The 22,807-nt window shown below is 41.6% G+C and overlaps 1 protein-coding gene across 2 annotated transcripts in view; it reads right to left on the bottom strand.

The window, feature by feature from the left end:
- Positions 1 to 1,350: 1,350 nt before the first annotated feature.
- The window catches only part of JMJD1C (jumonji domain containing 1C), a 311,545-nt gene continuing 290,088 nt past the window's right edge, over positions 1,351 to 22,807 (bottom strand). For both annotated transcript variants that reach the window (XM_045023354.1, XM_045023355.1), the window contains exons 23-26: positions 21,985 to 22,124; positions 14,707 to 14,883; positions 2,911 to 3,042; positions 1,351 to 2,524 (exon numbers count right to left, since the gene is read on the bottom strand). In XM_045023354.1, coding sequence (XP_044879289.1) covers positions 2,435 to 2,524; positions 2,911 to 3,042; positions 14,707 to 14,883; positions 21,985 to 22,124 — 539 coding nt within the window. In that variant the 3' untranslated portion in view covers positions 1,351 to 2,434. The remainder of the gene's footprint in view (positions 2,525 to 2,910; positions 3,043 to 14,706; positions 14,884 to 21,984; positions 22,125 to 22,807) is intronic.

Raw genomic sequence — 22,807 nt, forward strand, 5'->3', positions numbered from 1 at the left:
AAATGGTACCTGAAGCTCAAAGTACATTGCTTGGCAGACTATATAAAGACCAAACTACCTCAAAGTGGTCCTAGAATCCTAGAGTTCAAAGACTTGGTACTAAGTATTTTCTGACCTTCACTGGGTAGGTTTCTATTGTAATTTGGACTTCCGTTGGCAAACCAGAGAAGTATAGGCACAAAGACTGATGCACAGTGACCACCCTCGCTACTGACCTGACTGAGGTTTCTGCATCATCATACATCAGGCAAGTCTCACCACACATCTCTCAGCCTTGGCTTCCCTTCTGCATCTCTGGAGAAAGAAAAGTTCAAAAGTCTGTCAGTGCACACAGATAAACAATTATAATCCACATAAATATTTGTATTGTGAATATCAGCATGTGAAATGATACTCCTCCCTTTTGTGATAAAACTATCAAAATTGGAGGCTACACAAGGAGTACTGTGACTTCAACTCTAATAAAAAGATTATGTTCTGCACTAAAACTGCATGCATGTAGTGTGGTGTTCAGGTGTATTCCATACAAAATTATTTTTCTTATTTACTTAAGACCAGACTAACTGCAACAACACTGCAAACCCAAAGCCTCTCAAAAATCTTCCCAAAATGTTAAATCTTTTCAGCCAAAGAAACAGTGCAAGAAGAGTTATTTTTTGGGTTAAGATCAAATTACACCAGGTTTAACCTCCTAAAAGTAAATATTAGCTACCATTAAAATTGATTTCTACTCAAATTCTGTTCCTGAAAAGAAACCATTCCTATGGCTTGGCTAAGAGAGCTCAGCAGCTTGTTTTATCTTCAACAAATAATTTAGCTATCAAATGCTACCATCCCTCTGTGTTATGTACAGAACCCAGGGAGAAGCAATATATAACTTAAGGTAAACTTAAGACATAACTGATAATGCATATCAACTCATTCCAGTAATATTGCTGAGTAACTGCAAAATCAGTTGCAATTTTTCTAACCAGTTAAACTCAAAACATGTTCCTTTAAAATAATAATTCTTTTCACTAAAAAACTTGAAATTGTTTTGTATATCATCCAACTTTTTAATGAAATTTAAATACTACCTCTCCCCACCTCAAACACTAGCACTTTGTTACATATGTTGTTTCATTTGGCAGCAGCATACCTACTGCTATCACATTTTGGCTATATCACCAGCTAGAGAAATATCAAATTTATTTTTTTTCAGTTTTAGAGCATTATACACAATTTTATTTTTTATAATGAGCATACAAGTTCCCCATCACTGAAAGCAATAGAGAACTTTTTTTTTGTTCTGTGGAAATTCCCTTCCCCTCAAAACAAAAGAATCTCTGTTATTGAAGACACAACATAAGGAATGTTTAAATTATTTTTATTCTGAGATAGCTTTCTTTGGCTCAGCCACTTGAACTGTGCTCCAGCATGTCCATTAGCAGTTTCATATTAAAACTGGCAGAGGGTGAATGGTGCACACTAATTAACATACAACATTCCAATCTTTTACAGTAGGCAGCTTTACAACAGAGACATCTGCAATCACCGTGAAGGCATGAATGACTCAGACAAGTGTGTCTGTCACAAATGTGCCACAAACATGAAAAACAAACACAATGAGACAACATTTGATAAAGTCATTTTAATGGAAAATGCAAAACCCCTTTCAACTTCAATGTACAAAGCGTGTGTAACACTTGCACTTTTAACAAATTAAAGCAAGCCAATGTTTTAAAAAAATACATCATTGAATGTATATATGTATATATTTACACAGCATATTAAGTTTAATATTTAGCTTTAAAAGTTCACATAAATTTTACCAAAATGAGACATTTTAAATAAATTACACCTTTTGAAAATGTTTAATTGTACACTGAATAGCTTCAATAAAATACTGAAGTGTCTGTATTTAATATCTACTTTATATACTTTATATTTTACAAAGTTTACAATTATTTGGCAGTAATTTTCAGATAATGACATGACTGCTGTGCGGATTCAGCAATGTCCCAAATGCAGGCAATAGCTGGTGTTTGTGTCCTACTCTCACAGTAACTGTCTCAATGTAGTGAAAAATACCAGAGTTATTTTAGCAAACTGTACAAGTCACATTTACATTTGATCAACAATATAGCATAGAATTTTGTGGGGTTTTTTCAAAAAATAAATACATCTTAAATCTTTGACATTTCACAAACTTCATATACATTATAATACAAGATAGCAGAATGCTGCTAAATTTTTTTTAGTAAGTAACATTTAATCACAGTAGCTGTGATCTATGAAGCTATACTGTTGCAGTGTCAGTAACAAGTAAATACGATGACTATGTTTTCTTGGCACTGATGGTTTGTGAAGCTTAAATTAGTGTGCATACTGTTCATCATGTAATTGAAAAAATAACCTCCATCTGATGTTTTAACATAAAAAAGCAGCGAGCGCTTTAGTTTTCTTCCACATCTTCCATTTCATTTTCATTAATCTTCAGAGCTCTCACCATTTCCTTAACTGCATGATATAAGATATTTTTAACCTGCAGAAGTATAAGACACTCTTCAGTAAGATACAAGTGATAAAAAAGTCACTATTAATACATGGTATGTAACTAGGTTTAGGACTGAGTCCTAGGCTTAGTGAATGAAAAAAAGATTAAGTTAAAAATATTAGTCCAAAAGGAAACACCTTGATATTTAAACACACTGTGAAATACCAAAACAGTGATTCAACTGAAAGTTATTTACACCATTGCATTCACATCATCTCCCTTAGGTTCATGGGGACCAAAAAGGCACATTGATTATTGTTGTTATTATGTATGAACAACAGCTAGAAAATGACCACACACAGTTACATATTCCAGTCAGAATCAGAGCATGCGGTGCCTTCAGAACAAGTTCTAGTTGAGAATTCATTTCTTACCTGCATTTTATCATCATAATTGATTTCTTCTTTTGACAGCCTCAGTTCCTGTGTTAAGTGAAATGACTGTACAAGATGTTCTGGAGACACAAAGTCTTCAGTTACTTGAATGCAGCTGTGAAAATTTTGCACCTGTCCAAAAGAAAAAGAAAAAAAGAAAATTAAAATTTGTTTTTTTTTTAATTCACAAAAAGTCAAGTATAGACTCCATATCTTTCAAACAACGTAACTATCAGACTGGGGATCTTTTTACTTTTTAAGTTAGCAGTAATGAAGTGTATTAAACTGACATTTATTGAACATTTTGAAATCTATCTGTTGTCACAAGTCAGGTGTGCAATAGACTCCACAATGATGAGAGACACTTTTCTAAAATCCTAACATTGTTCAGGCTCATGCTCCTGAGCTGGAATGTTATTGAAGGACACTAGCCACAATCTGAGAGCATGCCCAGCCCTTCTCTTCCTTTCTCTGGCATGCAGCCAGCCACTTCCTCATTAATTCAATCCATCTTCTAGACTCCATCTTCCAATTCTCTTCTAAAAAAACCTGTGCTGTGACCTTGACTGTCTTTGCTCCCAAATCCATCCCCAATTCACACATTCTTCCCAGTGACAAGTGAACAACTCCCCTTTCCCAAGTTCCAAAATCCCACGTATCTGACTGCCAAGTGTCTCCAACCCCATCAAACTTCTTAACTTCACCTCCTCTACCTAATACAATAGTCTCTGAACCCAATGACCTGTCAACTATTTCCCCCTCCCATCCCCAGACAGGTAGTTATGAAAGCTTATGGGAAGCCCTGTACATCTTAACACAGTATCTAGCAAAATCAAACAAATTGATCTAGGCAATCATTAGGTCCAGATATTTAAAGAAGCTGTACAGACTAAAGTTCCTCTCCTTAGCAGACATATCTAAAACAGAGAAGAGCCAGGGAGATGAAAAAGGGCTGTTACTGCTACTGATGCCTCAGACTGTAATCATGAACGGGCAAGTTTGGCAGGCAATTTTCCCCTGAGATTCATGAGGTGAAGGGTAATACACTCTACCAGAGTTCCAATAATCGGGAAGCTGAGACAGTGGAGCACAACCCCCAAAATTAGGGAGAATAAGGAGAAAGCCTAAGATCCTAGATAGAGAGTCGGTGTGTAAAGAATTGGGAGTTCCCTGTCCCAACTCCTGGCCATAGATGTCTATTTCTCTGTCCTTAGAGAGAAAGCTGTCTCCTGTACAGATCAGCTCCTGTGCAGTTGACATACACACAGCTTCTAGCTCATAGCTGTAGGGAACCATACATGTATAGCAATTCCTTTCTCATGTAAGAACATAAAAACATAAGAACGGCCGTACCGGGTCAGACCAAAGGTCCATCTAGCCCATCTGTCTACCGACAGTGGCCAATGCCAGGTGCCCCAGAGGGAGTGAACCTAACAGGCAATGATCAAGTGATCTCTCTCCTGCCATCCATCTCCATCTTCTGACAACCAGAGGCTAGGGACACCATTCCTTACCCATCCTGGCTGATAGCCATTAATAGACTTAACCACCATGAATTTATCCAGTTCTCTTTTAAATGCTGTTATAGTCCTAGCCTTCACAACCTCCTCAGGTAAGGAGTTCCACAAGTTGACTGTGCGCTGCGTGAAGAAGAACTTCCTTTTATTTGTTTTAAACCTGCTGCCTATTAATTTCATTTGGTGACTCCTAGTTCTTGTATTATGGGAATAAGTAAATAACTTTTCCTTATCCACTTTCTCAACATCACTCATGATTTTATATATCTCTATCATATCCCCCCTTAGTCTCCTCTTTTCCAAGCTGAAGAGTCCTAGCCTCTTTAATCTTTCCTCATATGGGACCCTCTCCAAACCCCTAATCATTTTAGTTGCTCTTTTCTGAACCTTTTCTAGTACCAGTATATCTTTTTTGAGGTGAGGAGACCACATCTGTACACAGTATTCGAGATGTGGGCGTATCATGGATTTATATAAGGGCAATAATATATTCTCAGTCTTATTCTCTATCCCCTTTTTAATGATTCCTAACATCCTGTTTGCTTTTTTGACCGCCTCTGCACACTGCATGGACATCTTCATTAAATAAATGTGTATTTACCAAGTCATCTCTGGGACGTCATTCTCTATAAGCATATTACATTACATACAAAATGGGAAATGACTGCCTAGGAAGGAATACTGCAGAAACGGATCTGGAAGTTATAGGGGATCATAAGCTAAATATGAGTCAACAGTTTAACACAACAAAAGGAAAAAAAAAAATTCCTTTCACTACTCCACGCTGATTAGGCCTCAACTGGAGTATTGTATCCAGTTCTGGGCACCACATTTCAGGAAAGATATAGCCAAATTGGAGCGAGTCCAGAGAACAACAACAAAAAATATTAAAAGTCTAGAAAACATGACCTATGAGGGAAGACTGAAAGAACTGGGTTTGTTTAGTTTGGAGAAGAGAAGACAGCGGGGACAGGATAACAGTTTTCAAGTACATAAAAGGCTGTTACTACAAAAAGGGAGAAAAATTGTTCTCCTTAACCTCTCTGAGGATAGGACAAGAAGCAATGGGCTTAAATTGCAGCAAGGGAGGCTTAGGTTGGACATTAGGAAAAACTTCCTGTCAGGGTAGTTAAGCAATGGAATAAATTGCTCAGGGAGGCTGTGGAATCTCCATCATTGAAGGTTTTTAAGAGGTTAAACAAACACCTGTCAGGGATGATCTCGATAATACTTAGTCCAGCCATGAGTGCAGGGGACTGGACTAGATGACCTCTTGAGGTCCCTTACAGTCCTTTGAGTGTCTGATTCTAATATCAGAGGGGTAGCCGTGTTAGTCTGGATCTGAAAAAAGCAACAAAGAGTCCTGTGGCACCTTATAGACTAACAAAACTATTAGAGCATTGGCGCATAAGCTTTTTGCATGCGTCTGACAAAGTGGGTATTCACCCACGAAAGCTTATGCTCCAATACTTCTGTGATTCTAATATGTCATTATGCTCTTAAGTTAACATAGTTTTAGGAGTTTGTTAGATTATATAATTACTTGTCCTGTTATAAAAAAGCAATTTAAATTATGCATTTAATCTCAACAGACATACTTAAATCACTGAGTCAAGTATTTCACCATTATCTTTTAATGACAACTTTCAATACATTTTAAAAATCAGAAACAGATACAGAAACAGTTATTGTGCTAATATTAGTTAACAATTACAATTTTATTATATTGAGACTTTACTTTTTTATACTGAAGTATACATTAGAGAAGTGTAGGAAATATATCATGTAGAAGAAAACCTCTAAGAACAATTTTTCATATGTCTTACAAGCCACAATATTTACATTACTGTTATCAGCAGTAGTTTCAAATCACTGTCAATTAGCAAGTGAAAAATAAAAAGGATAATGTATCACCAAATATATTCTGACAACTGTAGTTTAGTTTTAATTATTGATACATCATGATATCTACGCAAAAATAATGAAATCTTATCAGATCATAATATAGCACTCATATTTGTTAAGAGTGTTATTCTTTTAAATGTGCTTTTTATATAGAAAATAGGTGAAGGTACTTTAAGGTCAATATTTACATATCTATGTAGAAAGAGTATTTTTTTTTTTAAACACATGTATCAAAGAACATAGTTCTTCCATTTCCTCCCACACATCCCTTTCATAGGAACTTGTCACTGTGGAGAAAAAGGTTCCCAGAATCTATCCATCATAAATACTGTCTTATTAACTCCTAGGTGCCAGGATTTGGAATATCTCCATCTCAAAAGCAACTGTTTGGAATTGATGTCAAGGGGTTAAATGTGACAACAGTATGCCATGCTTATTTTTAGCTCTTAAATACACATACTGAATGTGATGGTGCCGGTGCACTCCATTTAGTTTGATGTCAATTATATGCCTCATATCTTATAAAACAGTTTCTCCAGTAATACCTATGGATTTTTGAGGGTTCCTATTTTATTCATTTACATTTCAGCTGCACTTAGTGTATTACATGCGATTTTATTATCTGGATGTAAATATTGGAAGTATTTCTGTTAGTTTTATTTTGGTGTTTATTTTTAAGAAACTCAGTGCTATAAACGACAATTTACAATCAAAAACTTTATTAAAACAAAGTTAATGTTGGGAATATTTATATCTTAAAAAGAGAACTGGGTTAGAACACAAGACTAGTTTGAAAATCAAAAATTCAGAGTTAAGGTTCTAGAAATCATGGGCGGCCATGGGTCCCAGATTACAAGGTCCTTTGGCAAAACCAACATATTGTCCATTTTGACCTGAATGGATAGCATAAAATGTGGTGTCTACTAGGTTGTTCCAGTTGAGGAGAAATAGGTGACAGTCAGGTACTTCCTTGACACAGTTTTGTTTCTTTACAAAGAACGTACTAAGTCCTGTATCTTTGAATGCAGAAGGACTTAAATGGCAGGAAATAGCTTCTTTTGCTCATAGCACCAAGAGCATCCTTTTCAGGCTGCAGCCCTGACCCAAAAAGGGTCTCCCCCGAGCTTTCTTCCAGGGTCACCCATTGTGCTTTCAGCTGCTCCTTCAGGCTGTCTCCATCTTTTAAAGTAGTGTTTTTTGTTTGCTTTCCTGCCTCCCCTTCCGTCCCCCACCTCCAAACATCCCTACCCAAAACAGTGCCTAGCTAAAGCTCCTAGATGAGTTCACACACTCCTTTTGCCGAGGTGGGGGTTTATACTTACACTTGTTAATTGAAGGGTGAGTTCACACCTATCAATGTCAGTGGAGCTTTACCTCAATCCATAAGTTTTCACCTAGCTCATAACAATATCTTGGAAGTGTCAAACCTTACTTTTGATCCTTGGGGTAGAGAACCTGACAAGCTTCCCTCCAAGAGGAGAGAACAGATATCTTGAATTTTTTTTTTCTTCTGTGATAGTCTAGCGATTTATGTGTTTATCACGTGTCTGCCAGCCAAAAACAATTCTTCTGTTTAAGTCTGATGCAATTGGGAAAGTCACAAATTGCCTTCTTGGACAGAATTTATTTCTGCATGATACCCATTAATCACTACTATTAAGAGTACAAATCAGTAATTCAATTTTCCATTTAACCAAAAAGTGACAGATTACATCCCTGAAGGGAAGGCATACTCATGCCTGCTCTTCTAGCATCTAGTTCTTTTCTTCCAATTTTGGCAGACTAATGAGTCCTCACTTGACTTCAGGATTAGCTTTCTCTGGCCATAATCCAACCACATTCTTGCCCTCTATTTTGCCTGTTAAGGACAACCGATCCAAGGAAACATCAAATACATAAAAGAGATGTCCATCTTTCAGAATCGTTTGGGAAGCAGCTCTGAGGCCAATCACTCTAGACCTTAAAAGCTCTTAGTAAAATATAGTCACGTATGACCATATAGAGGTGCACTTGACAAGCAATTCATAGTTCCCTTTAGAAATACATTCAAGTTTGCAGTCTCACAGATTCTCCTGGGCTACCATCCAATCTAGTAGAACAGATTTTTTCCCCCCTTTTTAAATCACTAGAATGACAGCCAAGTTCACCTTGAGTATTGCATTCAATGCCTTTGATCATTCTTTGAAGAAATGAAACAGCTAGCAGATACATTCAGGGAAGTTTGATATCAGATTACTCTTTAATAAAAGTCCTTTGGGTCACTGTACATTGGTAAACATTTTTCTGCTCTCTCTCTGGGAAAAGATGTTTGGTAGTTGTTTGTACACCTTTGATCAGAAAGGTCCAGCATCTTAGAATAGGTGGAGTGAACGCCTAGGAGGAAGTTGCATGAGAAGATTCAAAGGCCTGAGGCCTGCAATCCCTCTTAACCAGTGTGAAAGAAAGGTTACTTACCTTACAGTAACTGGAGTTCTTCAAGACGTGTGTTTCCACTGTGGGTACACATGCACTCCATGTGCTTGAGACTAGAACATTCTTCCTATCAGTGTCTGTTGGTCCTTACCTGCACCTCTTTATGCTCTGAACTGAGGGCATATGGGGAGGCACAGACCAGCCGCATCTCCAGTTCCTTCTCTACTGGGAATCTCTGTTAAGAAAGGATTCGCAGCAGAGGGGAAGGAGGGTGGATAGAAGAACTCCAATTACTGTAAGGTAAGAACCTTTCTTTCTTCTTCGAGTGATGGTCCCAGTGTGTATGCAACTGTGGGTGACCAGCATGCAATATTCATCGAGGATGAGGGTCCAAGGAACAATGCTGCACCACTGACTGAATGACTGGTGAACTGAAGGATGCAGTCACAGAAGAGGTCTGCACCAGGGCATAGTAGTGAAGGTATACCCAAAGCTCCATATTGCTGCTCTACAAATCTCCAGGAGAAGAACATCCTGAAGAATAATCATGGAAGCAGCCTAGGCTCTGGTCGAGTAAGCCCTCACATTCTGATGAAGAGTAGCCCCTGCAAAATCATAGCAAAGGCAGATGCAACCAGCAATTTATCTGGAAAGCCTCTGGGAGGAGATTGCTTCCCCCTTCATCTGCTCAATGAATGGAAATGAAGAGTCTTGGGAGACTTCCTGAAGGGTTGTGTCCTTTGTAGGTAGAAATGGACATCCAGACATCAATGGACATCCAGAGAATGAAGCTTTCTGTCTTCTCTGGTGGCTCAAGGTTTCAAGTAGAAGACAGGTGAATTCAGAGGGAAGCTTTGTAATCAGCTAGGGGTATAACCTCAGAGAGACCGCATCCTGATGGAACACTGTATAGGGAGTGTCCACCATAAAGGCCCCTAGCTCACCCACTCTTTTGGAAGAAGTATTGCAGTCAGGAAGACTACTTTAATAGAGAGGTGAAGAAGGGAGAAGGCTGAAAACAGTTCAAATGGATGATTTATAAGTGCTGACAAAACCAGGTTGAGATCCCACCTTGGCATTAGTTTCACTACTGGGGTAGGTTGTAGTAAGGCCTTTCAGGAACCTTATGGTCAATAGGATGGGTGAAGACAAAGTAGCTGTCAACCAGGGGAAGGGAGGTGTAGCAGGGTGGACCCCTGCTCCTGACCTGAAGGGGTTAAAAACAGCCCTGGCAAGGGGCTGTGGCTGGAGAAAGCAGCCTTTAGGCTGGGCTGATAGGGGGAAGTGGCTGCAGCTGGGGCCATGCCTCAAACTGAGCAACAGGGCCTTATAAGAAGACCAGGGAAGCCACACGCCCAGTCAGTCTCTCTCTAGCTATAGAGGGAGATGGGCCTGGCTGCCGGGAGCTAGACATAAGGTACCTGGGTGAAGCAGGGCTGGGGAAAGGCAGAGGAGCTGGGGAGCTCTAGCCTGGAAAGCCCCAGGCTGCGGCCTAGCATTAGGCCAAGAGGTACTGGGGTTGCAGAGGGCAGCCCAGGGGTAGGCCAAGGCAGGAGGTCCAAACCCTCCTTGCCAGTGATGAGTAGGCTGATACTGCAGTCTGCCCCAAGGCGTGGGGCTAGACAATGACTGGCAGTAGCCATATACTGAGGCAAGGTGGGGATAGAGGGTGGGGGTTCCCCAGGGAGGGGAGACCCAGAGAGAAAGGGGTTACTGCCAGGAGGCAGCACCCCATGTAAAAGCGCACCGGGTCCAGGGAGGGACACGGGGGCCAGAGAACAGGTGGATCACCGGCCTGCAGAGGGCGCTCCAGAGCTGGAACGGAGCTAATTCCCAGGAGTCACCAGCAGGAGGCGCTGCAGGGGTGAGTCCAGCCGTCTACAGGAGGGCATTAATTGCTGCCAAATGCACACGCAGGTAACAGAGATATGCTCAACTTCTTCCAGGAAAGAAAGTGGTCTAAGATGATAGAGGTGTCCAAATTCTCTGGGGGCTTGCAACAAAACTGGCATCAGAAAGAAAAAATCTCTTCCATTTAACCACAAAGCATTTTCTCAGAGAGCATTTCCTGATATTATTGAGGATGGATTGTATTTCCTTGGAACATGTTTTCTCAAAGCTCGGCATCCATCCAAATTTCAGGCTGTCAGGTGGAGAAAGATGGTGGGTTGGCGTGGTTAATCCTGCCTCTGTTTTGTGTTACCAGGTTCGGAAATAGCTGAATCTGTATGCATGGGAACGGTTACATCTAGAGGATGCTAGTGAACCAGAACCGCTTCAGCCAGCAGGATGTCACAAAAATCACCAGCATTCTGTCCTACTTGATTTTCTTCAAGACTCAGGTCAAAGGGGTTATTTGGTGGGAAGGTAGACACCAGCAGTTCACCACTGAACTAGGAAACTGACCCCTCTGTAACACTGTCACCAAGCTGCTTGTGAACAGTAAGGTGGGTATTTCTCGTTGTTCTGGGACACAAAGATACCATGATGGGAAACCCCACTGTCAGAATATGTTTTGTACTACTGAGCCATGCATTTCCTACTTGTGATCCTTATGGAAGTGCCTGCTGAGGCTGTCTGCCAAGGTATTCATTACTTCTGGGAAGTGCACCACTGAGTGGGTAATTAGATGACAGATAAACTCTGGAACCAGTGTGACTACTTCTACCTAAAGGGCCAGAGACCTCACTCTTCTGCTTATGTATTAGACTGTGGTCATGTTTTCCTACATTATCTGAATGCGATGGGCATGGATAAGGGACAGGAACTTTCTGCAAACCTAGTGAAGATCCCCCAGTTTGAGGAGGTTGATGTAAAGTGTGGATTCTTGTTGGGACCAGAGCTTTGAGCCATGTGATCATTCAGGTGCATTCCCTAACTCATTAGGAAGGCATCCATAATCAGCTTCTTCGTGGGAGGAAGGGGAATGAATACCGTGGGGAATTGAGACTCATTTGTCCAGATTGTCTCTGCTCAGACAGTAGACTGTCCTCAACCGTGCCTGGGGCACCAGAGAGGGAACCCTGCAAATGGCATAACATTGGGGCAGAAGGCCATGTTGCCTATCAGGATCAGGCAAGATCCGACTGTCATGGGAGGACACATCCAATGCTGAGCAATAATGTTTGTCTTCTGGTAGATAAGCTCTGGCTGAAACTGAATTCAGAGATGCTCTGATAAATTTTATAACTTGCATTGGAACTACATTGGACTTTTCTAGGTTTACTAAAGTTCAAAGGTTCAAAAGAAGCTGGGTAGGCAAAGGATTGACAGTTGTACTTCCTGACATGACAAGCCCATGAGCAGCCAGTCATCAAGATAATGAAAATCTGGGCTGCCTTGGCAGCACAGGTATATCACTATTATTGACAGCACCTCATTAAAAACTCTAGAGCTGTCAAGAGGCTAAAGGGAAGGACTGTACCAATAATCATCTGGGCCTCCTGTGCACAGGATGAATGTCTACATGGAAATAAGTGTTGTTCAAACAGAGCTGAAAACTAGTCGCCTTTGTTTAGGGAGGGAATTATAGCGGCCAGGATGGTCATCCTGAATTTTGAAAGGCATATGAAGACATTCAGCTTCATGGGCCTCCAGACCCCTTTATTTTTGGTGATGAGGACGTACCCGGAATAAAACCCCTTCCCCTTATGCTGAGAGGGTATGGGTTCTATAGGCTCTTAGCTGTAAAGGAGAGTCCACTTCCTATCTGAAGATCCTCTCCTAAGACGGGTCCTGAGGAGGAACGGGAAGGGGAAAGAAACTGTTGAGTAGCCAGTGGAGATGATCTCTATGACCCATCCATGTGAGGTGACATAATGCCATACTGGAAGAAACAGGTCAGGAAGCCACCAAAGGGGGTGTCAGTCAGAGTGGAGGCTGGCTGGCGGCTCTCATTGGTCCTGTCAAAATGGTCTCCTGAGCCTAAGAGATCAACAACAGCGGGGCATGATGTCTTCTACGCTACAGTCTCTGACACTTCCTGGGAGGTTCATATGCTCTCTGATAGTAGAAAAGTTGTGAAGTGAGATGCTTGTATGCAGGTGGTCTAGAATACTTCCTCTGAGGAACTCAGGCATAAATACATAAGGAGCAGAGGGTAGCCTGGGATTCTGAAGGTATCCAGTGCCTCATCTGTTTTCTCACTAAACGAATGGCTGCCCCTGAACGGAAGGTCCTCTGCAGTACCTTGTACCTCCTTGGGGACCCCAGAAGACTGTAGCCATGAGGTCTACCTCATGACAACCAAAGTTGCCATGGAATGGGAAGCAGCATCTGCAGCATTTAGCAAAGCCTGGAGAAACAGTCTGCTTATTAGTTTACCCTCCTCGATGAGGGCCTGAAATTGTGGCTTGAGTTCCTGTGGAAGTTTGTTGGTGAATTCAGTTTGATACCCTTACCAGGGCACAAAGTCTCACCCAATTTGGACAAGGTAGGGGAGACGCGCCTTTTATTAGTGGCTTTAGGAGGGGATTTATCCCATTTCCAATGTGGCCTGTCTGATCATACTCTCCTCCCATCTCTTGCTAGAGTTCCTAGGCTTGATATCCAATGGTTCAGAGCTGGAGAGCCTTGGACCAGAAGGGGCACTGGTAGGCAGCTCCCGCCAATGTACAGGGGGGTCTGGAAACTGAGTATCAGACTGGGCCTCATCAACTGCTCCATTAGGTGTCTTCAAAGCTGGAACTCATGGGATTGCCAAATTAAAGGAAGAAACAAATTGTAAACATTGTACTTGGAGGGGATGTGGGATTCTCCAAGGCAATACAAACAGGAATTGTGCAGACCACCCTCTGGGAAGATCTGGGGGCAGGCCATACAGGACATGAAATCTGGGATCTTAGGCATGCTAAGAACCCCAAATGTTGGGGCAACGGGGATGGAGGGAACCCTACCCACAGATACTAAAACATTATCTTAAGAAAAAAATATTTACACAAAACAAAGCTAAATTTTTTAGCAGGAATGCCCCTGGTTTGAAGCACAAGGAGGCACAGCCCAATAGATACTGACAGCAAGAATCCTCCAGTCTCAGGTGCACAGAGTACTCAGAGTGGGATACACATGGGGGACCATCAACCAAAGTAGTCATGGCTCTTTGACCCATGACTGCAAATCAATTTGAAATGTCATTCTTGAGACACAGCACAGGTTGCCTTCCCCATGTCGTCATGCTCAGACTCAGATGGGTCCACTACTGGCTACAATTCTTGTCTGATCTTTAGCCAGGGAAAGTTTTCTTTGTGAGACTCCCATCCTCTGTAGCACAGGGGCTACTGGTGGCTTAAGAGAAAAAATGGTTATGCTAGGATGGGGACAATTCTGCTTCACAATTAATACACTGATTCCCCATAATTTCTCTCTCTGGAGTTAATTACCATATTTTTCCTTGCAGAAGTGAAAATAAAATCTATTTGCAGCACAGACAGAACAGTGTGTCACATGAAGGGAGGCTGCTGAAAGGGAAATTTAATGCTTGTTTCTGCTTTGTAGACTGGCTGATATTCCTGCTATGTAAAAAGGAAGTCTGAATAGTCCATATGTTTCAGATTGAAGAAGTACTTTTCAAAAATCTCATCTCAGAAATGTCCTGTCAATTAACCTGAAACTTTCCCAAAAATTCTCCCACAGATGTAGGCCAAACAAATGTGGATCAGCATTAGGTTTATATTGAAACTTATAGTTACTGCCATGCTTCCATCATATGCTAGTAAAAGGAAGTTAACTGGATTGAAAGAGTTGTACAACAGTTAATAGTGTTTTGACCATTATTTGACATTTTGAGAAATAACCAAGTTATTCTGAATATTTCTGAGTTCTTGCATAGTAATCATGGATAGCAATTTCTATCTATCAGTTTGTATTATTTATTTCTGTACGTTATAATGGTCACTGATAATGAAATCAAATCTAATTTAAGCATGAACTTACATGTATCTATCTTTGAACAGAAGTATTTTACCTGATGAAGCGCTCCTGCTGGTAAAATAACAGCATCACCAAGGAACTGAATAATAGTGCAGGTTTTCACTCCATATTCTTCAAGAAGTCTTTGGCGAAGTTTTTTGTTCACATACCAACTCTGGTCACGTATTGGATCATGCTCTGGTAAAACTTCTAGACCCTGTTCTTTCGCAATCTGTAATACAGGTGAGACACTAGATCTTTTTTTTTTTTAAAAAGGAAAATTATGTTGGTAGGTCCAACATTTACCTACCTAAAAAGCAACAGGAATTTGTTTCCAATATCCAGATGAAAATTTTGGCTAGTATTTTAAACGGATCTTAAGGGAATTAATAAATATAAGATAGATGAAGTAATATCTTCTTATTGAACCAACTTCTGTTGGCGGAAGGGACAAACTTTTGAGCTTAAGGGAATTCAGCACCCAAATCCCTTTGAAGTAAAAGGATTCTCAAGGAATTCCACTCCAGAAGAGCAGTAAATGCCTTCTGATGAGTTTAGTAAAAATTAAAAAAAACAAACCAAGTATAAACATTTTTGCCTACACGTTTCTCTTCCATTGTTTGTCAGAAATACACTCACTTGCAAGAAAATAGTATCTCTATTTCATAACAGCTCATCTCCATATTTCAAACTTTTAAGAGATAATCTGTTTTGACAAAATTTCCACAGGATCTGATCATAACACAACAAAATTATAACCTCAAATCAAGAAAAAGCAGAACATAAATTCACATAAAGAGTTTTTTCCCCCCAAATAAACTGGAAAGGAATTAAGAAAATGACATAAGCAGAATGGTCTAAAAATATTTCCAATGAGACATGAGTGGATTTTTAAATGCAAACCCCCCCCCCCACCACCACCACAACAAACAGTTCCTCACTGTGCTACACACAAAGAACAAACATTTGTCTTGACTAGCCACTAATTACTGAATAATAGTGAGAGATGGGAAAAAACCCTACATCTGTTGTCCATGTCTCAGGAAACAGGTGGTTTTTTTTAAATATACGAATTTATTTATAAACATTTTACATCAGATGTAAATATACTTTAGGTTAGTTATTAACTACTTTATGTAAAAGGAAAAAATTTCCTTATCTATTAATTTTCTTTCTGCGAGATCTTTTGAGCCAGTCCAGGTACTTGGATTATAGTTTCTCTCAACCAGCAGAATACTAAGATTTTTGACTTTACACCCTTACACATTAAGGGTCTAGCCATCTATGAGTCTTCAGCTGAGTACCTTGAAAGCAGTACCAAACCAAAAAATTAAATGCAATTCTTCAGTGACTTTTAACAAACAATTTTAGTTACAGCAGGAATCTGAACATATCAGCAATTTGGCATTGAAACCGAGTAAAGGAAACAGGCATCCAAGTCATACAGGGCAAGAAGGCTGGACTGGTATAGAAGATCTCAAAGAAAGGAAATGAACAGGTAAAGAAAGTTTTCCATTCTCTCTTCAATCTTTTATGCCAGTCCAGACAACTTGGACCTCTCACCTCTCAAGACAGTTAATCATTGTAATACAGATGGGATCACCACCTACTGCTTACAGCAGAAGGGGTGGCGGGTTCATCCAACTGAGACCACATCCACCAAACCTTAGATTGCCAGTATTATTGTTGCTTGTACTCTAATGGAACTGACACTCAAATCCAAGATTAGACCAATATACAGGAAACAGGAAGGTTAGCACTGGGGCCTCAATCAGCTCTATCCACACTTTGTCACACCAGCTCACAAAGATTCTCCAGTGTCTAGAGTTCATTTTTAAAGTTGATGGCTTCCTTGGCTGTATCAGAGAGATTTTATCTGATAAAGCTCTCTTTCTTTGGACTGGTGCCTTAACAGTAAGACAGTCCATGAAACATGCTGGATTCAACTGGAGGCTAAGGGTTGGGGGGGGATGTGGACATGTTCACTAGTTTTTGGGTAACGTGGCCTTTTCAGCTAGATTGGAATGATCACTGTGAAAACTCCTCTAGATCTGGCAATCTTCTGTGGGACACTGCCAGCATATACAGGTGAAGAATGTATATCAGCATGAAGATTCAGGGAATTTCTATAGTATTCATTTCATGTGCCCCTGCTGCCTTGAATGTGCTGAAATATTTTGGTTCTCTTCTACTTTCTCTAAATGCCATGAGATCTCATCTCAGGCCTGCTCCACCTTTTGCAAAGACAGAAAAACCTGGGAATTTAACTCCCCATCTCCTTGATTCAGCGGCACTCTGCTCATTCCATCAGCTGTGTTCATCTTTCTTGCAGTCCTGACTGCTGAAAGAAAAATGTTCTTTTGTATTCAAGTAATCAGAAGTCAGACCTTCTTGTGCCTCCCTGGTGAATGAGGTATACCATGTTATTGCCCAACTGAATTCTTACTGATAAGTTGCTTGCTTTCCCTACATGTAAGCAAAAGCTAACTTCATTACCTTGGTCTCCAGCTTGTTAATATGCTACTACTTTTCAATCAGAGATCACTTACTCTGGATCAGTGTCTATTATAGGTAGGTGCCCCAGCCAGGCATGATGGCATCTGTGGTTTGAATGTCCCACACTAGAGAATGCAGAAGACATCCTTTGTTGAAGTTTTCCTCAGCTAGTCATCACCCTAGTACAGAGGTCTCCCAACTGTGGGGTGTGCCCTGCTGGGGGCATGGAGGAATGTTCTGGATGTGTGGCTATGGCTTGGGCCAGCCCCCAGGGGGGGTGGGGAGGGAGCGCAACCAGCTCCACTCCTGGCCCCGGCCCCCACACCTGGGGCCCCGGCTACTGGCCTCAGCCCACAGGCTTGGTTCTGCTCCTGGCCTTGCCCCTGCCCCCAGACAGGGCGCAGACAGAGTAAGGGGGGGAGGGCGGGGTATGAAGTAAAAAGTTTGGGCACCACTGCCCTAGTGTAACCTAGACATTTCAAGATAATTTCTCAACTCTGCTTTCCATTGCAACAGAAAAACGTACTGAAGACAGTCCATGAGAAAGTGTGGTTCCTAGACCCACTGCCATTGGCCACAGAACCCCGTAGCAGAGAGACACTATGCTACTTGGTTGCTGAACTGAGGCCCTGACGTGGTTCTGCAAACTTGTTCATCATGTCCTGCATGAGAAAGATCCACGGTATCTAAATTGGTGTTGAATCTTGCTCCCAGATACATTAGCTCCTGAAGCCTTAAAGGTTTGTTTTTAACTTGAATAAGATAACTTGAGGTAAAAGATAACTTGAGTGAAGACAAAGTAACTTGTAGGTTTCACTAGTTAGCAGGTCAAGGTAAAATTCAGACTCCCCCTAGGTTTCTAACTACAAACTGCCTTGTCTTAAGTAAGACAAAGTAAAATCCTAGTGAACTTGAGTTAGCTAATTCAAGTTGAGAACACACCTTTTTACCTACTGAAGATGCACTCTGTGTGGGACAGAGGAATATTTTCATATTTATTTTTAACTCATGACTCTTCAGGTAAATACAGACTCTCTCTCTTCACATCTTGGCTGAAGCTTCCAACTCAGCCAGTCATTCAGGTTTGGGAGGATGTATGTGAACTCTCTTATTAGGGCCATGAGGGAATGTCGGGAATCACGGCCTGCAGCACAGCCAGTCTAGAAGCAGGACTTGCACCAGACCCAGTCTCTGGGCAATCTAATGAGCACAGCTGGCCTGTAGTAGGCTGCCTGATTAGCTACACTGCCTGAATTGTTGGAAAAGTCAGCAGACCAGCTCTTAAACCCAGCAGCATTCACATACAGCTGTGATAACTCCTTCACCTGCTTGTTCCCTGCCCTGCTCCTGCCTTGCCTCCCGCCAGGTAACCCAGTTCTGGCCCTCGGCTTCAATTCCTGATCTCTTACTTCAGCTCTGAACCCTGGCTTTGTGATCTGGCCTTGGACTCCAGTTCTGACCTTGGGCTCCAATTCCTGACTACTGATTCCTGTTCTAACCACTTGCTAGGACTCCTGCTCTGACCATTCGGCCTGATTCCTGTTCTAACCACTAGGCATGACCATCCACATCCCAGCCACATGATAGGGAGAGCTTGGTACTATAACTGCTGGTCTATGCCAACATATCACAGATACTCCATCTGTTGAAACTACAACATTGATGAATGCAGGTATGAATCCTGGAAACCCATAGAGAATAAGAGTACACCAGAGTTCATTTCTTGAACAAATGACTTTAGTCAAGATTCTCGAGAAAGAACTGGTCTTTTGTAAGCCCAAAACTAGACACAGACTCCCTATTTTATTTTTTTAGAACAGTGAAACAGATGGATCAGATCCCTGTGTCCTTCTGATCTTTCAGGACAAGAGACATGACCTGTGTCTTATGTGGAAAATGGAAGGCCTCAAGTACTTTGTTGGTTGATCAGTCAGGGAAAGAGAAATAAGTTGTGAGAGGATCTTGCATCAAACGCAATCACATCTCCATAAGTTAACATGTCCAACATCCATTGATTGGATGTCATTTGGGCACAAATGGGGAAGAAACTCCCCCACCTTACCCTGATGCTGAGACTGCACCTGGACCATTGTACTTTAAGGCTGTCTGTTTAAAATTTGAAGGGACTCCCTGGTGCCTATCATCTCTTTGATAATGAAAGCAGCTAACCCATCTGAAGCTTGCCTTCATTTTGAAGTGGCATCATGCCCTTTCTTCTGGATGATAGTTCTAGTTCCCTGTATCTGCCCCTTTTGGACTGTGATCCTGATGCCCAAATCTGGGCCTCTTGTGGGTCAGAACCTGGATCTCTAACGCAGCTAAGGAATGCTGGATCTTCTCCAACTCATCCCTGAAAAAAACCCTCTCTTTGAATGGCAGGGCCTCTAGTTTGATTTTGGAGGGAAAAAATGGCTATTGTTTTAGCCACAATGCACTCTTGCCTGCCACTGAAGTGGCCATGGCTTCACAAATTGACTGGATTATGTTTTTCATATGAATGAGAGAATTGAGCCCAGCAATAGAAGCATCTTGGCAAATTCTAAATCCTCATCTTTGGCCTCTGGAGACCTCTGCTAAGTTTCTGTAGCTCCCTATCTACCACCTGACAGGCATACACTATGTATAGTGAAACTTCCTGTAATATATGGGCAACCTCAAAAAATCTGTTCAGGAATGCCTCATTTTTTCCGTTAAACAGGATCCTCTTTCTACAGAAATCATTATCCTTTTTGCCAACCCGAGATGGCAACATCCACCCCTCAGGCGCTGAGTGGGCAGCTCTATATCTGGTGCTCTCAGAGGCTAAAGCACCTTTAATGCCAGGACAGAGGACAGTTTCCTGTGCAGGATGCACCACTTACTGCTGATCTTTTCTTTGACATGAGGAGGATGGGCAGCACCTGCAGGGCTCTATAAGAGCATATATAAGTTCCCTAGCAAATTACTGCAGCTCCAGAGTACGTGGTATTTTTATTAAGAGCACTGGTGAATCCTCCTCCTTAAATATGCAGAGTTGGCCTTCTCCTTAGATCGGGAGTCTGGAATGATCTTGTTCTCTACAGCCTCATTTTTTTCAACCTCACCCGCTGTTCCCTCCTACTCATCTCTATTACTCCACTGATAGTCATCCTCCTTGGGTAGGGCATCACGTACTGGTGAGCAGGGGCTGCTCTAGGCATTTTGCCGCCCCAAGCACGGCAGGCAGGCTGTCTTCGGTGGTTTGCCTGCGGAGGGTCCGCTGGTCCCGCGGACCTCCCGCAGGCGTGCCACCGAAGCCGTGGGACCAACGGACCCTCTGCAGGCAAGCCGCCGAAGGCAGCCTGCCTGCCGCCCTCACGGCACCGGCAGAGCGCCCCCCACGGCTTGCCGCCCGGGGCCTGGAGCCGCCCCTGCTGGTGAGTGTCTGGCTGGGCTGATATTCTCTAAGTGGTATTCAGTAGCCAGTGTGTCTTTATTTCCAGTCTATGATGGGGAGCATGCTTTATGTTCCCTTCATCTCTCTTTCTCTTCTCACTCTTAAAGTTTGGAAGAGACAGTTCAAAAACTTGATTACGTCTAGACTGTTGTTTCTAGAATGAGCAGGTGGGGGCCCACTCCTAGAGGAATAGGAAGAGAAAGTTGGAAATTAGGTCCTGCTCCTAGTGATAGCTGGAGAGGACTCCATTCCAAAATGTCTATATACAATGAGAGGGGACCTATTTGCAATGTGAACTGAACTTGGTCAGTGAGAGCATATGGCCTCCTTTACTTTGTTCTCCCTTCTCTACTCAGGAAGAGCCTAAAAGATGGTTCAGCTCTTTGCCCCCTATTCTCTTCTTCCTTCTCCTCAGAGACCTTGAGGGTCCTGATCTGACCAGCTTTGGCGAGAGCCTGCAGGCAGCACACCAGCAGGCTAGGACTCTTTGAGCCCCATAGGCATTTTCCAGGGTGGCTGGTGAGCTGCATTTTAAAGGAGCAGCCAGAAAAGCTGATTTAGCTTTTCTTCTCTGCTCCCAGACCACTCTGGGACTAGTTCTCAGGGTTACTACTGCTGAGCACTCCCTGCACTTTCCTGGCTTTCTGTTCCCCAATGGAGGGAGAATCTTCCCATGTAGAACCTCTGCTGCTTTTGCCCCCTGGAGTGGGGGGGGGAGGGAAGGGCTTTGGGTTCCAGGTCGGCTTGAGGATGATGATTGCCAAGGCTTGAGGACAGCTCCTGCTATGTTCTCTGTCCCTCCTTAAAGTAGGGCTGAAATTGCACTTGACCTCTACCTCCTTTCCTTATCCTGGAGCTAATGCCCTGGAGGGGGGCTGCTGAGTTCAAGGGGTAGTCATCTGGCTAGATACTCCTGAATCCCCTTCTATCCTATGGAAGTCAAAACTCTTGTGTGTGGGTATGGAAAGTGGGTTTCTTTATGGATCTTCTTACTTTATCAGGACTCCCTGAGAGAAGAATCTTTCCCTAACTCATCCTTTCTGAATCTGAAGCTTTTCTGCTCTTCAGACAGAAAGATCTGTCCATGCTACACTGAGTTGGAGCCTGGCAACAACTGGAGGCTGAGATGACTACAACCTTGTGTGTGAGGGTATGATATCATCAAAAGTCTTTGTGTTCCGTCTCCATTGATCGGTTGAGAGAAACTGTACCTAAACCATTTGGACTGATATAGAAGATCAGATAAGTTAGCTTGTTCACCGAGACTATCCCAGGCAGTAACAGATGCTTAGGGGATGGGCATTTCAAACAAGGTCTCTGCAGTATTTTTTTATTTTTCTTTTTTTAAAGCTATAACAGTAATTTTGAAATGTCTGATCATTCAGGTCTATAAAATAAATATCTATTTGATATAAATCTAACCTTTTGAAGAAATTCCCTTATCTTGTCAGCATCTTTGCCAGCATAAATGTGCCACAAAGCCCCAGGTAATTCACTTGAGTCTTTCAATCTTTTCCTTAAAAGGTCATCCATATCTTCTTCTTCAAACTTCTTTAGTACTCCTAAGAATTGACAAATAGACTCTCAAACCAGGAAGTGGAAAGCTGAAATATTTCTTCTTATCTTTTTAAATTTCCTGTGGCAGACTGACTAAATAATGAGACTATTACGTTTTCCAAATACTACAGAAAACCCTCCAAAGCTATTTTTTATTCACATATTTTGTGTAATTAGAAAACAAAACAAATTATGTAAAAACCTTTAAAACAATTTATACTCAGATTTGAAGCTAATTTAACATTGTTAAAATCTGATGGACATTTGAACATTGCTGTAATCAAAATATTTAAAATTCAGTCTTGGGAAACCAACAAAAACAATTTTGTGCCCATTCTTCTGCACAGTAAGTCAAGAATCTCTTGTCATTTCTAGAGCTATGCTGGTGCACATACAAGTAAATAAAGCAAAATTGAAGTTAATCTTCTTATTTCAGCTCCACTAACAAGGAAAAACAAATCAATGTTTGCTTATTACAAAAGGAAAAAAATGGGATAGTTTTATTTCCTTTCCCTATCGTTTATCCTCTATCTATGCGGTATTTTACAGCATCATACACACACGATTAGCATACACCACTTCAAACTCTCTGGTCCACAATGTAATAGTTTTGCGCTAAACTCAGCACAGCAAACACTATGAGAGGGGAATTCAGGGTGATCCTGTGGTGTTTGGCAAACATCACAAT

The sequence above is a fragment of the Mauremys mutica genome, chromosome 7 (genome assembly GCF_020497125.1).
Source record: "Mauremys mutica isolate MM-2020 ecotype Southern chromosome 7, ASM2049712v1, whole genome shotgun sequence".
Taxonomy (NCBI): Eukaryota; Metazoa; Chordata; order Testudines; family Geoemydidae; genus Mauremys; species Mauremys mutica.